General features: G+C 34.0%; 1 protein-coding gene and 1 pseudogene across 1 annotated transcript in view; both read right to left on the bottom strand.

The window, feature by feature from the left end:
- Positions 1 to 12,055, bottom strand: part of LOC145243632 (DNA/RNA-binding protein KIN17-like) — a 29,840-nt gene extending 17,785 nt beyond the window's left edge. Inside the window, exons 1-3 of the mRNA XM_080106654.1 lie at positions 11,799 to 12,055; positions 7,454 to 7,499; positions 5,469 to 5,595 (exon numbers count right to left, since the gene is read on the bottom strand). Coding sequence (XP_079962780.1) covers positions 5,469 to 5,595; positions 7,454 to 7,499; positions 11,799 to 11,931 — 306 coding nt within the window. The 5' untranslated portion in view covers positions 11,932 to 12,055. The remainder of the gene's footprint in view (positions 1 to 5,468; positions 5,596 to 7,453; positions 7,500 to 11,798) is intronic.
- Positions 12,056 to 14,561: 2,506 nt separating this feature from the next.
- On the bottom strand, positions 14,562 to 14,736 carry LOC145244082 (U2 spliceosomal RNA; annotated as a pseudogene).
- Positions 14,737 to 15,226: the final 490 nt, after the last annotated feature.

The following is a 15,226-nucleotide window of genomic DNA, read 5'->3' as shown; positions in this document are numbered from 1 at the left end:
ATGCTTATGGATGAAGCAGAAGTGACAGATGGAATGCTGTCAAAACTGGAATCCTTTGTATGTGCAGCTTACTCGCCAAAAGGGATCAACATAAAAACAATCCCTGAACTGCGATGGCATCTGTTCTGCAAGCATAGGGCAGAAAGTGACAGGCTCCCTCCAACACCTGGAGCTCTAAAGCAGCATATTTTAAGAGTCCATGTCCAAGCAAGAGTATGGGCACAAGCAACCATTGCTCTGCAGATTTCACAACTGGATCCTCTGGAAAATGGGTACTTCAAAGATTTGGATGGCACCCTAAAACCAACGACCACAGAGGTCCTCCCAGCCCCTAAGGCACTTCTTGAGATGATCACATGCAAATGTATATTTGACTGTTCTTCTGGCAGATGCTCTTGCAGGTCTAAAGACTTAGCTTGTACTGATATGTGTCGGTGCAGCAGGCAGTGCGAAAACGATGAAGATTCCCAAGCTGTGATGTATGAAAGTGATGTTGATGATGATGTTGATGATGATTATTATACATAGACTATGATCAAACATCTAATTATGTTTAAGATGGTTGCACAAACATTCAAAGTTTACAGTTAAAAGGCATTTCAATAAAAATAATTTTCTGACTAACTGCCAGGGTTGTTAAGTTTTTTACTCATATATTGGATTATGTGTTTCAAAAGGGGGGTGGGGTACAAAAGATAAAATGATAACGTGGACCATTGACTTCCTTGACACTGAAAATGTAGGTTTAGCAGTTAAAATCATTGTTCCAACTTATTTAGAGGCCACGGTATTACAAAACATACATTTGACGGCAGCCATTTTGTAAAATTCCAATATGGCTGCCATATATACATATGGGAAAATTTTATAACTACCACCAGTGGCTTCCTGGACCCTGAAAATGTAGGTTTAGCAGTTAAAATCAGTGTTCCAGCGTATTTAGAAGCCAAGATATTACAAAACGTACATTTTACGGCAGCCATTTTGTAAATCCAATATGGCCGCCATATAGGCATCTGGGCAAATGCAAACATTGGTTTTCTGATTCCTTAGACAATAACCTTTCCAAAAATGTATAGATTTGCAAATCTCCAAAAAGTTCCCACAAACGTTAAAATTGTGCCATTAGGAACCTGACTATAATATATTATAATATTAACAATAATATTATTCAAATAAGTATTAACATTACAAGCATATAACAATAACAATTTTTCAAATAAATATTAACAATTATTTTTATACCTGGACACATTTCAAACTTTCATTTTATTCAGTACTAGCTGTACCCGGCCACGCGTTGCTGTGGCTCAGTTTGTTAAAATGGAACACATGTGAAAGTAGAGAAAAGTTTGATTCTTTTTTTCAAGAGAATGTACAAATTATTTTTTTTTTTTAACAGATGTTAAGAAAATAAACAGAAAAATACTTCCATCATTAATTATGCAAAAAAATAAATAAAATGTTGATTTAGTGTTTCAGTATGCTTATAAATTACGATAAAACTTGCTGAGTATGTACTGTTTTACGGTTGTTGTAAAAATGGAACGGAAACTTAAATTTCACTTCATTTTAATCTTTCTTAATTTTTTAATTGTCCCCCCCCCCAACGAATATAAGCAAAACAGTAACATTCAACAATTGTACTTTATGTATATAAAACACAAAATGGGTGTTTGTATTACTGTACACATAGATTCGAAAAAGTTGTCCAAAAAAAAAAAAAAACAAATATATAACAAATAAATGTTATCAAAGCCAATATAAGTTACTTTTCTGCCAAACTGGATATATATATATATATCGTGTTTTTATTCAATGTAACATATTTATTCAGCTCGAAAACCATACAGTGTTTACCGATGTATTCGAAAATTCAAGATGGCGTCTCACACCCTCTTTAACACCGTAAGTATGGAAAAAGGTGTTATAAATAAAAAACTATACAAAATACTATGAAAAACCCGCCGTCAACCTATGTCACGGTAACATATATTGAGCGAGTTTTAACAGTGTTTTATCCGGTTTTTTATTTATAACATCTTTTCCCACACTTACTGTGTTAAAGATAGAATCAGACGCCATCTTGAATGTTCCAATACATCGGTAAACACTGTATGTTTTTCGAGCTGAATAAACATGTTACATTGAATAAAAACACGAAAAATATATCCAGTTTATTAGAAAAGTAACTTATCTTGCCTTTGATAACATTTATTTGTTATATAGTTCTTTTTGGACAACTGTTTCGAATCTATGTGTAGAGTAATACAAACCCCACAAAATATTTATTAAACAAAGAAATAAAAAAAAAAAAAGTTTATAACGAAAGGGAAATAATCGCTTGATTTTTAAGTAATCGTCTGAAATTTTGCAAAATCGCTAATTCTCCCCCCCAAAAAAAACTCCATAATGTTCCGTAGTTGTCAAAAAACAAATATATAACAAATAAATGTTATCAAAGGCAAGATAAGTTACTCTTCTACCTAACTTGATATATTTTTGCGTGTTTTTATTCAATGTAACATGTTTATTCAGCTCGAAAAGTATATAGTGTTTACCGATGTATTGGAACATTCAAGATGGAGTCTGATTCTCTCTTTAACACGGTAAGTTTGGGAAAAGATGTTATAAATAAAAAACCTAATAAAATACTGTTAAAAACTCGGTCAATAGGTTGACATATATTCGGCGTGTTTTTAATAGTATTTTGTATAGTTTTGTATTTATAACACCTTTTTCTATACTTACGGTGTTAAAGAGGGTGTGAGACGCCATCGGTTTTCGAGCTGAATAAATATGTTACATTGAATAAAAACACGAAAAATATATCCAGTTTTGCAGAAAAGTAACTTATCTTGGCTTTGATAACATTTAATTGTTATATATTTGTTTTTTTTTTGACAACTTTTTCGAATCTATGTATACAGTAATACAAACCCCCTTCAGAGGTTGGAACCCCCCACCCCACCCCACCTAAAATGTACTTGGAAAAATCGATTTTATAGTGAGATTTAAGAATGGTTAGTCGAAAAAAAGGTGAAAAACAAAACAAATAAGCAATAAATAATTATTACCAAAGGCAATAAATGCTACTTTTTTTTACTTACATGAATCAGTTTACTTAATGTTTGAAAGTATTTTCAATCTTTTTTTTTTATTTGTTAATAAAAGTAAAAAATAAAAAAAAAAAAGAAGTCTTATTATCGTGACGTCTGACAGCGATCGCCCGATCCATGGCTAACGTGTAGTAACGTAAACCGGCCGCCAAGAAAAAGAACAAAAAGGGAAGTCCATGTACGTGAATATCGCCGCATATAAATTTACCTGAATGTCGTCTGGTAAGTGGTACGGTGAAAAAGTAAAGGAACGTGGCACAAATAGAGTTGGATACACAAGTAAGAGTCGTAGAGTGATAGTGTAAGTAAAACCTGGAATATCAGGTTGTTTCGTTTCGTTTTAACAATGGAAAGAGCAGAAAATGGAGAGAAAAGAAAGAAAGAAGGAAAGAGCGAAAGGAAAGATTATGAATGTGACGATCTTAAACATGCCGTAGCGTAAATCGCAGTATAGCGTTTAGTTTGTGTTTATGTTTATGGAAAGAAAGAGAAACATAGGGAAGTACCCCCACCACCATCACCCATAAAGCAAAAAGACAACGAAAGGTAAGAAAGAAAGAAAGAAAGAAAAAGAAGCACGTAAGGAAAGAGCAAAACGTAAGTTGTGTTTGTGTAAGTAAGTTTGGTGCGTTTCACGTAAATGTCAATTCAGGTTTTCATTAAACTCTAACCACGCGGGTTATAACGAAATCGAAGTAATGTAATTGTGAATTCAATTCCAGGTTCTGTTTGAATCTAATTTTATTATAATAAATGTTTTAGAAATTGTGTTTATGTTTTATCCTAACCAATGGCAAAGTAAGCGTGGTTTGTTTCAGCGTAAGTCCAGTCCAGGTTTTAGATTAATTATAACCGGTGGTCGGTTTTAAATGTCTCCTGAATTCAATTCCAGGTAACGGATTGTGTTCTGTTTGAATTTAATTTTATCATAATAAATGCTTTATGAATTGTGTTTATGTTTTATGCTAACCAATGGCAAAGTAAGCGTGGTTCGTTTCAGCGTAAGTCCAGTCCAGTCTTTAGATAAATTCTAACCGGTGGTCGGTTTTAAATGTCTGCTGTGAACGGTCTGGAACGGTGTGAGTGGCGGTGGTAGGATGAATTTGTTAGAGAGAGTTTATTTTACTACTTCCATTAAATGTAACCGATTTCTACAGTGGACTCTCACCAGACAGAATATAGGAAACTCTGATCAGCGAGATACTGGATATGTATTAACCCTATAACATACGGCAGATGTCGTGATTCAGTTTGTGAATGATACGGCTGCAGCAAATGTATACAGGTGCATTCCTATAAAGGTCAAAGTCATAGGGGAAAAATGAGTTCATTTTATTTATATAGATAGAAGATGATAATTATAGCCAGTCAGGAGATTTGAACACAGTCACAAGTCACCTTTGACTTCGTAGGTTGGTATCCAAGCTATCAGAAGTTAATGCAATACGTGAGGCAAATTAATTAAGCATCCATAAATGCCAAATCATAGATGTTGGAAAGCCTTCTACTTTAATAGTCTCTTCCCTAAAACTGCTAGACATTAGAATTTCCTCCCTGTTTCCTGCTTCCCTAACTGTCTTCTTGTGTTGTGGCATTGTTCATGCTGTAGATGAAATGATGGTTAGGGTTCTCCACAAACTTCAGTCCATTGTTGGTCCGATTCCTCTGAAGACATCACATGATTTTGAACTTGGCAGAATACATGGGGTGGGTTGCCATTACGTTCCCCAGCACAGTGGCATCTGACTCACCTGTTTGCATCTACCTGTTGTTCTTAGATCATCCGCATAGCTGCAGTTGAATAACTCTTAATACCATAGAACCATTGATCTGCTAGAGATTAATCTTCCTTCATGACCTGCCGACATCATCAGAGTTACCTCTTCCTAGATGCATGTCTTATCTAAGACGAGGGGTGCATCTCACCCAGTGAATTAATGCTCCTCCAGACACCAACCTGGAAATTTCTTATAAATCTGTGCGGTACATGCAGCGCCTAGCCTTCCCAACTGGTCACCCATCTGGTACTGGCCAGGCTCATCATTGCTTAACTTCAGAGAACTGGTATGTCAACGTGATTGTGTATTATTCCCTGACTGTACTAACATGCAAAATTTTAAATGTAATGTGAATAAACATCTCACTCATCTTCTCACATAATCTCCGGTAGACATGGTTGCAAATAGTGGCAATATGTTTTGTTTGGGATAAACTAAACAAGATCCCCTGGTGCAATCAGGTGGCTGCTGGCGGACCCTGGGTATGGAAGCAGGATTCAGCACCGGTCCACAAGTCCAAAATAAATAAAATAAAAATCAATAAAGAAGGAAATGGCACAAAAACACTGACCTTCATGATTTCATCCAAAGCAGATGATTTCCGCTTGGCGCCAACAGGGGCAAGGGGTTCTTTGAAAGGTTTTGTTACTTTGGGTTTGCTTTCAGAAACATTTTTCAACACATTCTTTACTTCCATTCTGAAAAATAAAATGAGAGTTTTTTTTTTTTTTGATTACTATCCTCATCTTGGTTGTGATTTTTCACAACATTTCTACAGGTGCATTTTTTCAAACTTGGGAATTAATTGTTTTAGAGACAATCATCAAGGGAACATTTTTATTCATTAGACTTTGAAATCAACAATTACATTTTAACCTTTAAAAAAAAAAATTTTTGCATTTAATTTGTTTTTGCTGAAGTCAATCCAAACAGAAACTCTCATTTAAAAATTCAGTTATAATCACCCAGATTTTTCATTATTATAATTTTCTTGTTTGAATTTGATGGATCAATAAATATTGTAATTTATTCGGTTATAGTCAGTAATGTAGTTCCTAACTTCCGGCGTGGCTGCTACCGGAAGCAGTGACAAGGCAAATCAGTTCCTTCACTTTTATTGTTCTTCAGTATTTCTATTGTGAAGTGATTTATTGAAATAAAGTATAAGATACAAACATCATTGAAAAGTATACAATAAAAATTAACAAATTATATGCAGATAAAAATAACATGATTAGTCTTTATTTGCACTTTTAATGACAAAATTTTAAAAATGTTTTAATTTCATTTGAAATTTTATAAGAAGTATACATTTATGAAATCAGAAAAATATTTTTTTTTTAATTAAAAAGAAAAATTTCTTCTTTGAATTTATATAAAAAAAACTATGCTTATGAAAGTATAAAAATAAAATTATTGAAATCAAAATAACAAATAATTTATAGACGTGAGAGAAAAAGGTGAAGGAACTGATTTGCCTTATCACCGCTTCCGGTAGTGTTACGCCAGAAATTAGGAAGTATGTTTGCAGACTATAGGGTGAGACAATAACAGTGTCGCCTTAAAGAAAACAACACTACAGCTTTATTTTAAAACTTTATTGAAAAACTCAATTCAGGTAATTTGATTATGTAATAGAGCTGACATTTATTCAATGTAGCCGCCTTCAGCCTCAATCACAGGAAATACTCAACAGATGGCAGTGATCAAGCTGGCTTTGATGTTGTGGGGGGGCGGGTCATGTTGGTGATGTTCTCGACATATGACCAAACAAAGTAGTCCAGCAGGTTTATGTCTGGGTAGGGAGTAGTGAGAGAAGGGTACAAATTCCTAGCACTCCAGAAGCCAAGCCTGGGTCTTTTTGGACTTGTGGACCGGTGCCGAGTCCTGCTGCCATACCCAGGGTCTGCCAGCAGCCACCTGATTGCACCAGGGGATCATAACACTCTTAAACACATCAAGGTACACTTTGGTGTTGACTTTCAAACTGACTTTGAAGATGTGAGGTGGCATGATGTGGGCATCACTGTAAAACACACTTTAAAAGATACCAAAGACCATAACCGTGGCTGGAAACTTTGTTTTCGTCACTCTGGGCATATCCCTGTTATTCATAGCAATCCAACGATGCATTTTGAGGGTGCTGGCAATGGTCCTGTTGTCAAAACTTGGATCGGTTGAGAGCATGAGTTGTACAGCTTATTGAACATTGTGTCACTTTCAAACATGATAGACGGTTCCTATTGCTTTTGAGATTTGCACACAACTGGCCAACAACAATAAAAAGAAAACTGGTTTTCATCAAAACAGGTATGGAATCATGTTGTCGTATCTAGGGCGACAATTTTATCATTTCTAGGCATGAGGTTTAGTATCATTATATCTTGATTTTAATTTTTGTAAGCAAAGATAAAGTGGCGCAAAACTTAATAAATCTTAATCAGGTATTCTTTCAATATAAAGCACAATTCTTTCCTTATAATTGAAAAGAAGCCTGAAAACAATTTTTAAATAAAAATGTAAAAAAAATTTAAAAAATAAAAAATTTTTACTTACTTTTTGTCATCCTCTTTTTTCTTGGCGCAACCAAGGTTAAAAGCCACTGGAATAAAAAAAAAAAATTTAAATAAAATTTAAATAAAATGTAAAAAAATAAAAAATAAAAATTTAAATAAAAATGTAAAAAAAAATTTTTTTTAATTTAAATAAAAATGTAAAAATAATTTTTTAAATTTTAAATAAAAATGTAAAAAAAATTTTTTTAAATTTTAAATAAAAATGTAAAAAAAATAATTTTAAAATAAAAATGTAAAAAAAAAAATATTTTTAAATAAAAATGTAAAAAAAAAAATATTTTTAAATAAAAATGTAAAAAAAAATATTTTTAAATAAAAATGTAAAAAAAAATATTTTTAAATAAAAATGTAAAAAAAATAAATATTTTTAAATAAAAATGTAAAAGAAATTTAAAAAATTTTAAATAAAAATGTAAAAAAAAAAAAAAAATTTTTTAAATAGTATCAAATTAAATTCCAGAATTAAAAACAGTAAATATATAGTATAGTAATATAAATTGTATGTCTGGATGTCTGTCAACACTTATGTCTCAGAGAATTAGAAGAAACATATTTCTTCAAAGGAAATAGTCACATTTAGTTAGAATGAACTACTTTAAAAAGTTTCTTTTTTTTTTTTTTTAAATGACTTGACTTAAGGCAACATTTACCCAGGATGGGCTGAGCTACAGCTTTTAAATTTGAAAATTTATAAGCAATATTTATAAAAAAAACAAAACAAAAAAAAAAAACTCCCTCATTATTTAGATTTGTGTATCCTGAAGATCTCAAAATCCATAGTGAAGGAATCTGGATTGACTTGAAGTGACATTCACCCAGGATGGGTTGAGCTGGCCACTCCAGTAGAACACACAGCATTCCGGACAAGCACGGACCATGCACGACAGTTGACAACATCCAAGATAGTGATAGGCAGCCAGTTTCAGGACCAGCGGCGAACACTATAGACCCTTGGACCAAAGCTAGGTTTGATGTTAGCTTTGATGATGTGTAACCATGTCTTCAACTGGACTCCAGGGTGTTTTCACCAATGTTGGAGTGGTTCTGGAGCTATTGTTTTGTGGGTGAACTCTTCAGAGTTGCTGAAGTAACAAACTCTCATTAAAAAGTGGTTAATATTCTTTCTTTAATATTCATTTACTTCAACTATAGAAAGAAATTAATTTGTTTAGAGTATATATATATGTCTTTGCTAAACCCTATAATAATTTCTTTAGCTATATAAAAAAAAAATGGAATACTGTTGCCACATTTGCTTGGTTCATCCTATCAAACCTTGATAGAGTTCAAAACCAGCTTTGACAGCTCGTATGTGATGCCCTTTTCTTCTCTTCTCTGCAACCTCTTCCCCACAGAAGAAACGTTGCAAGCCTGTCTCTGCTCTATTGTTATTTTCATGGTAAATGCGCCACTAAAATCCTATGATTCCTTCTTACCAAATTTTCACAAAAAACACTCGACTAGCTACAACAACTATATACAATCCCCACACACTCTAACTGTGCCTAAATCTAAATGCAGATTTCATGAACAAAGCTTCTTTCCCAGAACTTCCTGCCTGTGGAACACTGTTCTGCTGTTCTGCTTCCCAGTTGAATACAACATGGTAGCCTTCAAATCCAATGTAAACAAGTTCTTGTCGGGCCGTCCCCATAATCAAATTCTACCCAATTTACACCATTAACAATTACTACACTACTACTTTACATTCATTAACCCTTATCCTTGAGTGGCCTTTGAGCCTTGATAAGTGATGACTCCCAAGTAAAAAAAGAAAATAAAAAGAAAGAAATTAATATTGAGTAAATATTAGTTTCTTTATATAGCTAAAGAAATTCATATAGGGTTTCGCAAAGCTTACATAAAGAAATTCATTTATAATTCAGCAAAACTATAGAAAAAATTCATTTACAGTTCAGCAAGACTATAGAAAAAATTCATTTACAGTTCAGCAAAGTTATAAAAGAATTCACTTATAGTTCAGCAAAGCTATATAAAAAAAATGCGGCTTTTTTTCTTTTTACAAAGGAGTTACCACTTATTAAGGCCCGAAGGCCACTCAGGCATAAAGGTTAATGAGCGTACAGTAGTCAATGAGAACATGTTGTAGTAATCGTTAGTCATGGGAATTGGGTAAATTGGATTATTTAAGGAGATGGCTCATCAAGAATTTGTTTACGTTAGACTTGAAGACAACCGTATTGTAGTCAGTTGGAAAGCAGGAAAATGGAACAGAGTTCCACAGGCGTTTATTCAAATTGGAATTTATAGCAGCAATTAAAAGTAAAGAAAATATGGAAAAATCTGTATGATGTACGTACCAGTCAGGGAATGAAGATGAAATATTCGAAAAGTCATGTAATTTGACCAAGTAGTTTGTTTTTTTATTCAAGAAAATCAAATTTTACTCATTGTTGATGAAGGGGGGAAAAATAGCAGCCATAGTATAATCAAGGGCAGACAACTGACTTTCATTTCAATTGAGGGAAGGGATATTGTCAGAAAAACAGCGGAAGTGTAAGATTTGAAACAAAACAATAATTTATTAAAATAATGTGTATTTCTTTTTCCCAGAAAATTAAATTTTTAAAAGAATGAAAAAAAAATTTTTTTTTTTTAGAAGGGTCATTTTATAAAAAGTTAGAAACAAAATTTGAAGATGCTTAAAATGGCTTCAGCTTTCACTTATTTGTAAAAAAATGGCAAATTTGTTTTTCAGAAAAAATAAAAAAACTACTTAATCAATTTTTGTGATTTTTGGAATATGCCATCTTCATTCTGTGACAAGTAGGTACACGATAAAAATTTTTCTTCATTTTTGTTTATCGCCATAAGTGCCAAAGTGAATAAGCACCGTAATTTGTATCATTCTATGTGTTGCCTCTTTGTAAATAAAATGTCTATGTCAAGTCAACTGTAAGCAGCCATGTTTCCTCCACTACACACATGTGCACATATTTGTCTTTAGACACAATCTTCTGCAAGGCATTAATAGTTATAATATGCCGACACATAACAAATTCTTTACTTAATGTATTTTTTAATTCTCATTTTTCTCAGCTTTAATCACTTAGAAATACATTGAGGATGTTGTGAAGACTGCTGCAAGGAAGGTGGCTTCCCTCTATCGTGCTAGAGAACTACTCATACCTGAGAGTATCCTATACCTCTATAAGGCCACCATTCATTCATATATGGAGTATTGTTGCAACAACCTTAACTAGTGCATCTAGCACTAGTCGCTCCCTCTTGGATAGGGTCCAAAAAGGAGTCTCCAATCTAATCGGTCCCGCTTTGTCAACTAAGCCCCAGTCCCTGTCCCATCATCACAATGTTGCATCTCTATGCCATGTTATACAAGTATTTTAATGGGGTGTGCCCCCACAACAAAATCATTCCCTTTCACTCGTGAGGTCCCTAAATGCCAGAAAGCTTTCTACTCTAATAGTTTCTTCTCTCAAACAGCTAGACGTTGGAATTCCCTTCCTGCTACCCTGACTGTACTGATATGCAGAAGTTTAAATGTAATGTAAACCAACATTTTATTAATCTTTCTTGGGCATCGTCTCAATCAGTAGCCTCTTACGTCCAAGTGGCAATGTGCCTTGTTTGGGGTGAAGGTGAAAAAAAAAAAAAAACCATTCTCGTTTAGGAATAATCTTCTGCAAGGTATTAATAATTATGATATGCCGAGAAATTCTTTATTTTTTTTAGATTTTTTAATTCTTTTTTGCATCTTTAATCACTTAGAAATTGATGCTTATCGAGGAATCATGCCATAAACGTAGGTCTGTTGTGGAATTATAACACTAACACAGGGTAGAATGATAAAAGTGTTGCCCTAAAGACAACAACACTACAACTTTATTTTAAAACTTTTAATGAAAAAAAATCAATTCAGATAACTTGATTATGTAGTAGAGCTGACATCTATTCAATGTAGCCACCTTCAGCCTCAATCACCGCCTTGATACAGGTCCAGAACTGGGAGCATGCCTTTTCCACAAGCGCTGATAGGAATCAGAGAATATTTGGCAGATGGCGGCAATCAGGCTGGCTTTGGTGTTGTGGGAGGTCATGTTGGTGATGTTCTCGATGTATAACCAAACGAAGTAGTCCAGTGGGTTCAGGTCAGAGGAGGATGGGAGGGCAGTGAGAGAAGGATACAAAGTCGTAGAACTCCTTCTGAGGCCAAAAAGACATCTCTTTAGACTTGTGGGCCGGTTTTCATCAAACGGAAATGGAATCATGCTGTCTTTTCTAAGGGATAATTTTATCGTTCCACCCTTTACAAAGAATTTAAGTGTGAATCAGTAAATCTTTACCTTTTTCTTCTTCATTGTCGCGTTTAAGCTCCGTGAATTCCGGCTCGATTTTCTTCACCTTCTCAGATCCGGACGCACGTTGAATTTGCTTCTCGATAAATTTTGCACTTCTTTCCTCATCATCCATCTCCATCTTCTCCTTCGCTTTATTCGCTAATTGCCTTTGAATGCTCTCGGGTGTCCGGTCGATGTAACGACAAAACCAGCCCTTTTCGGTGTAGTCAACCTCACAATAACCTACGAAATAAAAGAAATATCAGTCAATAAAAAAACATATTTTCAAGATATAAATTTCTTTAATCCGAGCAGATGCCGCCTTTGTCAGATAAAAAAAAAAAAAATGATGGAAAACAATGGAGATGGGCCTGTTAACAGACACGAGGGGTAAAAAAATGAACACATATCGAAGGAAATGGCAGAAACACTCCAATCCGTAGTGGAATGGGGACAAAAATGGATGGTCACATTCAATGCTGCCAAGACTAAGCTTGTTTCCTTCAATAATTGCAAGAAACCTTCTCTACCACGAATAGCAATGACTAAAAACACATTACCTTAAAGTACTTCTTTTAAGCTCCTCGGCCTAACGTTCACAGGAAACATGAGTTGGAACAGATACATTGAGAGCATTGCCAAGGCTGCTGCAAACAAGGTGAGCTCTCTCTACCATGCTAGAAAATTACTTATGTCTGAAAGTATCCTATTCTTCTATAAGGCCACCATTCGCCCATGTATGGAGTACTGTTGTCACATTTGGGCTGGTGCATCTGCTACTTGTCTCTCACTCCTGGACAAGGTTCAAAAGAGAGTCGCCAACCTGATAGGTCTTGAACTGTCATCTAAGCTTCAGCCTCTGCCCCATCGATGACATGCTGCATCTCTTTGCCTGTTCTACAAGTATTTTAACGGTGAATGCTCTGACGAACTACAAGCACTTGTACCCTCTTGACGTAAATACCCCCGACAAACCCAACAAGCAGCTAAATCCCACCCCTTTACAGTAGAGATCCCTGGATGTAAGAAAGCCTTCTACTCCAATAGTTTCTTCCCCAGAACTACTAGACTTTGGAACTTCCTTCCATCCGAGATCCTGTTTTCCCAACTGTACTGACATGCAGAAGTTCAAGTGTAATGTGAACAGACATCTTGCTGCCAACCACCCTTCATTTTATCCCTGCAACTAATGTCCCAGATAGTAGCCCCTACTTCAAAGTGGCACTGTGCCTTGTTTGGGGTAAAAATTGAATTTAAAAAATAAATAAATAAAATAAAAAGAGTTACATTCCATTTGCTTAAAAATTAGTCTGAACTGGGAGGTTTTTTTCTTTTAATGGAAATCGCTCCAGACAAGGCATGAAGCCACTTAATGTATGTGTTTAAAACAGAAACATTCATTTTGAACGTGTCCCTGTCATAGCAAAGAACCTACAGTTGATTTTATATGTCAGGCCTTTCAGCTTGTGTGGTTATCAAACTTCTCAAATGCACTTGTGGTGTTAGGCTGTGTAAGGTGTTAACTTTGGTCAAAATCATCTGTGCCTTCTTTCATCCGATTATTTTGCTTATCGATACTTATCGAAGACATTCTGATACAAAACCTATGTAAGAACACTGCCAGGCACATAAAGTACTGACCCAACTGCTTTCGAGTTCATAGAGAACGAAATCACACGCACACCAAGTTCCTTTTATATAATAGTAGAAACAGTTTTGTCGATATTAATAATATCAAAGTGATTTAATAAACAAAAACTATAAATTATTAAACATTTCTTAAAATATTTGCGGATTAATTTTTAGGGAACATAATTTTAAACTAAACTAGGAAAAGATACAAAGCATAAGAAAGATACTGAGTAATTCTTCTGTCTCTTTCCCCCTCTCTAAAAATTGTAATTAAAAACAAATGTGTACACACAATAACTCGGGCAAAATGATCTCCTTTCTTGGCAGTTAATTAAATTGTCATCAAAATTAATCGTGGTAGTCCAGATTTCCCCCATATTAAAAAAAACAAAAATACAGAAAAATCTTTGTGATGTATGTATCTGGGACAGAATTAGAGATCATATTCCGAAAACCACATAAATTGATCAAACAGTTTTATTTTTATATAGAAAATAATTGTTAAACAATTTTAAGCAATTAATGAGAACTCATAGGTATTACAAGGCTGATCTCGCAAATTTGAATTATAGTTGAATTAGCTAGCTTTGCTTCTTCAAGATGGTAACATGAGACAGTTTCTTCTTGCTTACTCATAAAAGTTGATTTTCTAAGTTAAAAAGAAAACTACTTAATCAATTTACATGGTTTTTGGAATTTGACATTTTTGTTCAGTCATGAGTATGTATATCATAGATTTTTCTTTATTTTTGTTTTTAATATAGGGTGAATTCTGGACAAGAAACTACCAAAATATTAATATTTATCTATATGAATATATGCAAAAGTTTTTTGTATTGTGTTTACAACTTATGAGTGATATGTTTGAGATTTAAAATTTTGGTTTGAAGTTTTTCACGTAGCACACTTTGAGAAGTAATAGCAAACTGGCAAAGCCAGCTAGTTAATTGTAAGTTAATTATAATAAGTTAATTATAATAAGTTATTATAATAAGTTAATTATAAAGACTAGCGAAACCTGTTTCATATGTAATACATTGCTCCTGAGCATTCTGAGGACATTCTGCATGAATGGAGGCCCTGCGATAGCCCTTTTGTTAAAACTGTAAAAGTATTTATCTAAGTAATCTGGTTAATGTAGTGTCAGAATATATCTGGTTATCACAGTTTATCTCCAATATCCTTATAGGAGTCTGTGATATATTTCCATTGTATGGACACCCAGTGCAAAAAAAAACCCATAATATCTTTATACCATATTTAGAAAGAACAGACACTACCCTTGATCTTAGCCAGAAGACCAAGAAGGTATATTTTAGATTCAAGTACAGTCCAAAAGCGACATCATTTTTTTTTTTTTTGCATTGCAAGTCATCTCAGCGTGTATTCAATTGAAAATTTCTAAATCCAAACAAGAGAGGATGTAGGTATAGCTAGATGACAATCCTATAGACCAAGTATTCTCAGCGTGTATTCAATTGACAATTTCTAAATCCAAACAAGAGGGGATGTAGGTATAGGTAGATGACAATCCTATAGACCAAGTCATCTCAACGTGTATTCAATTGAAAATTTCTAAGTCCAAAAAAGAGGGGACGTAGGTATAGGTAGATGACAATCCTATAGACCAAGGCAAGTCAATGTGTATTCAATTGAAAAATTCCAAGTCCAAACAAGAGGGCATGTAGGTATAGGTAGATGAGACTCCTATAGACCAAGTCATCTCAACGTGTATTCAATTGAAAATTTCAAAGTCCAAAAAAGACGGGACGAAGGTATAGGTAGATGACAATCCTATAGAC

This window comes from Euprymna scolopes, chromosome 22, assembly GCF_053919585.1.
Source record: "Euprymna scolopes isolate OS-2025 chromosome 22, ASM5391958v1, whole genome shotgun sequence".
NCBI lineage: Eukaryota > Metazoa > Mollusca > Cephalopoda > Sepiida > Sepiolidae > Euprymna > Euprymna scolopes.
This window is presented reverse-complemented; position numbering and strand designations above follow the sequence as displayed.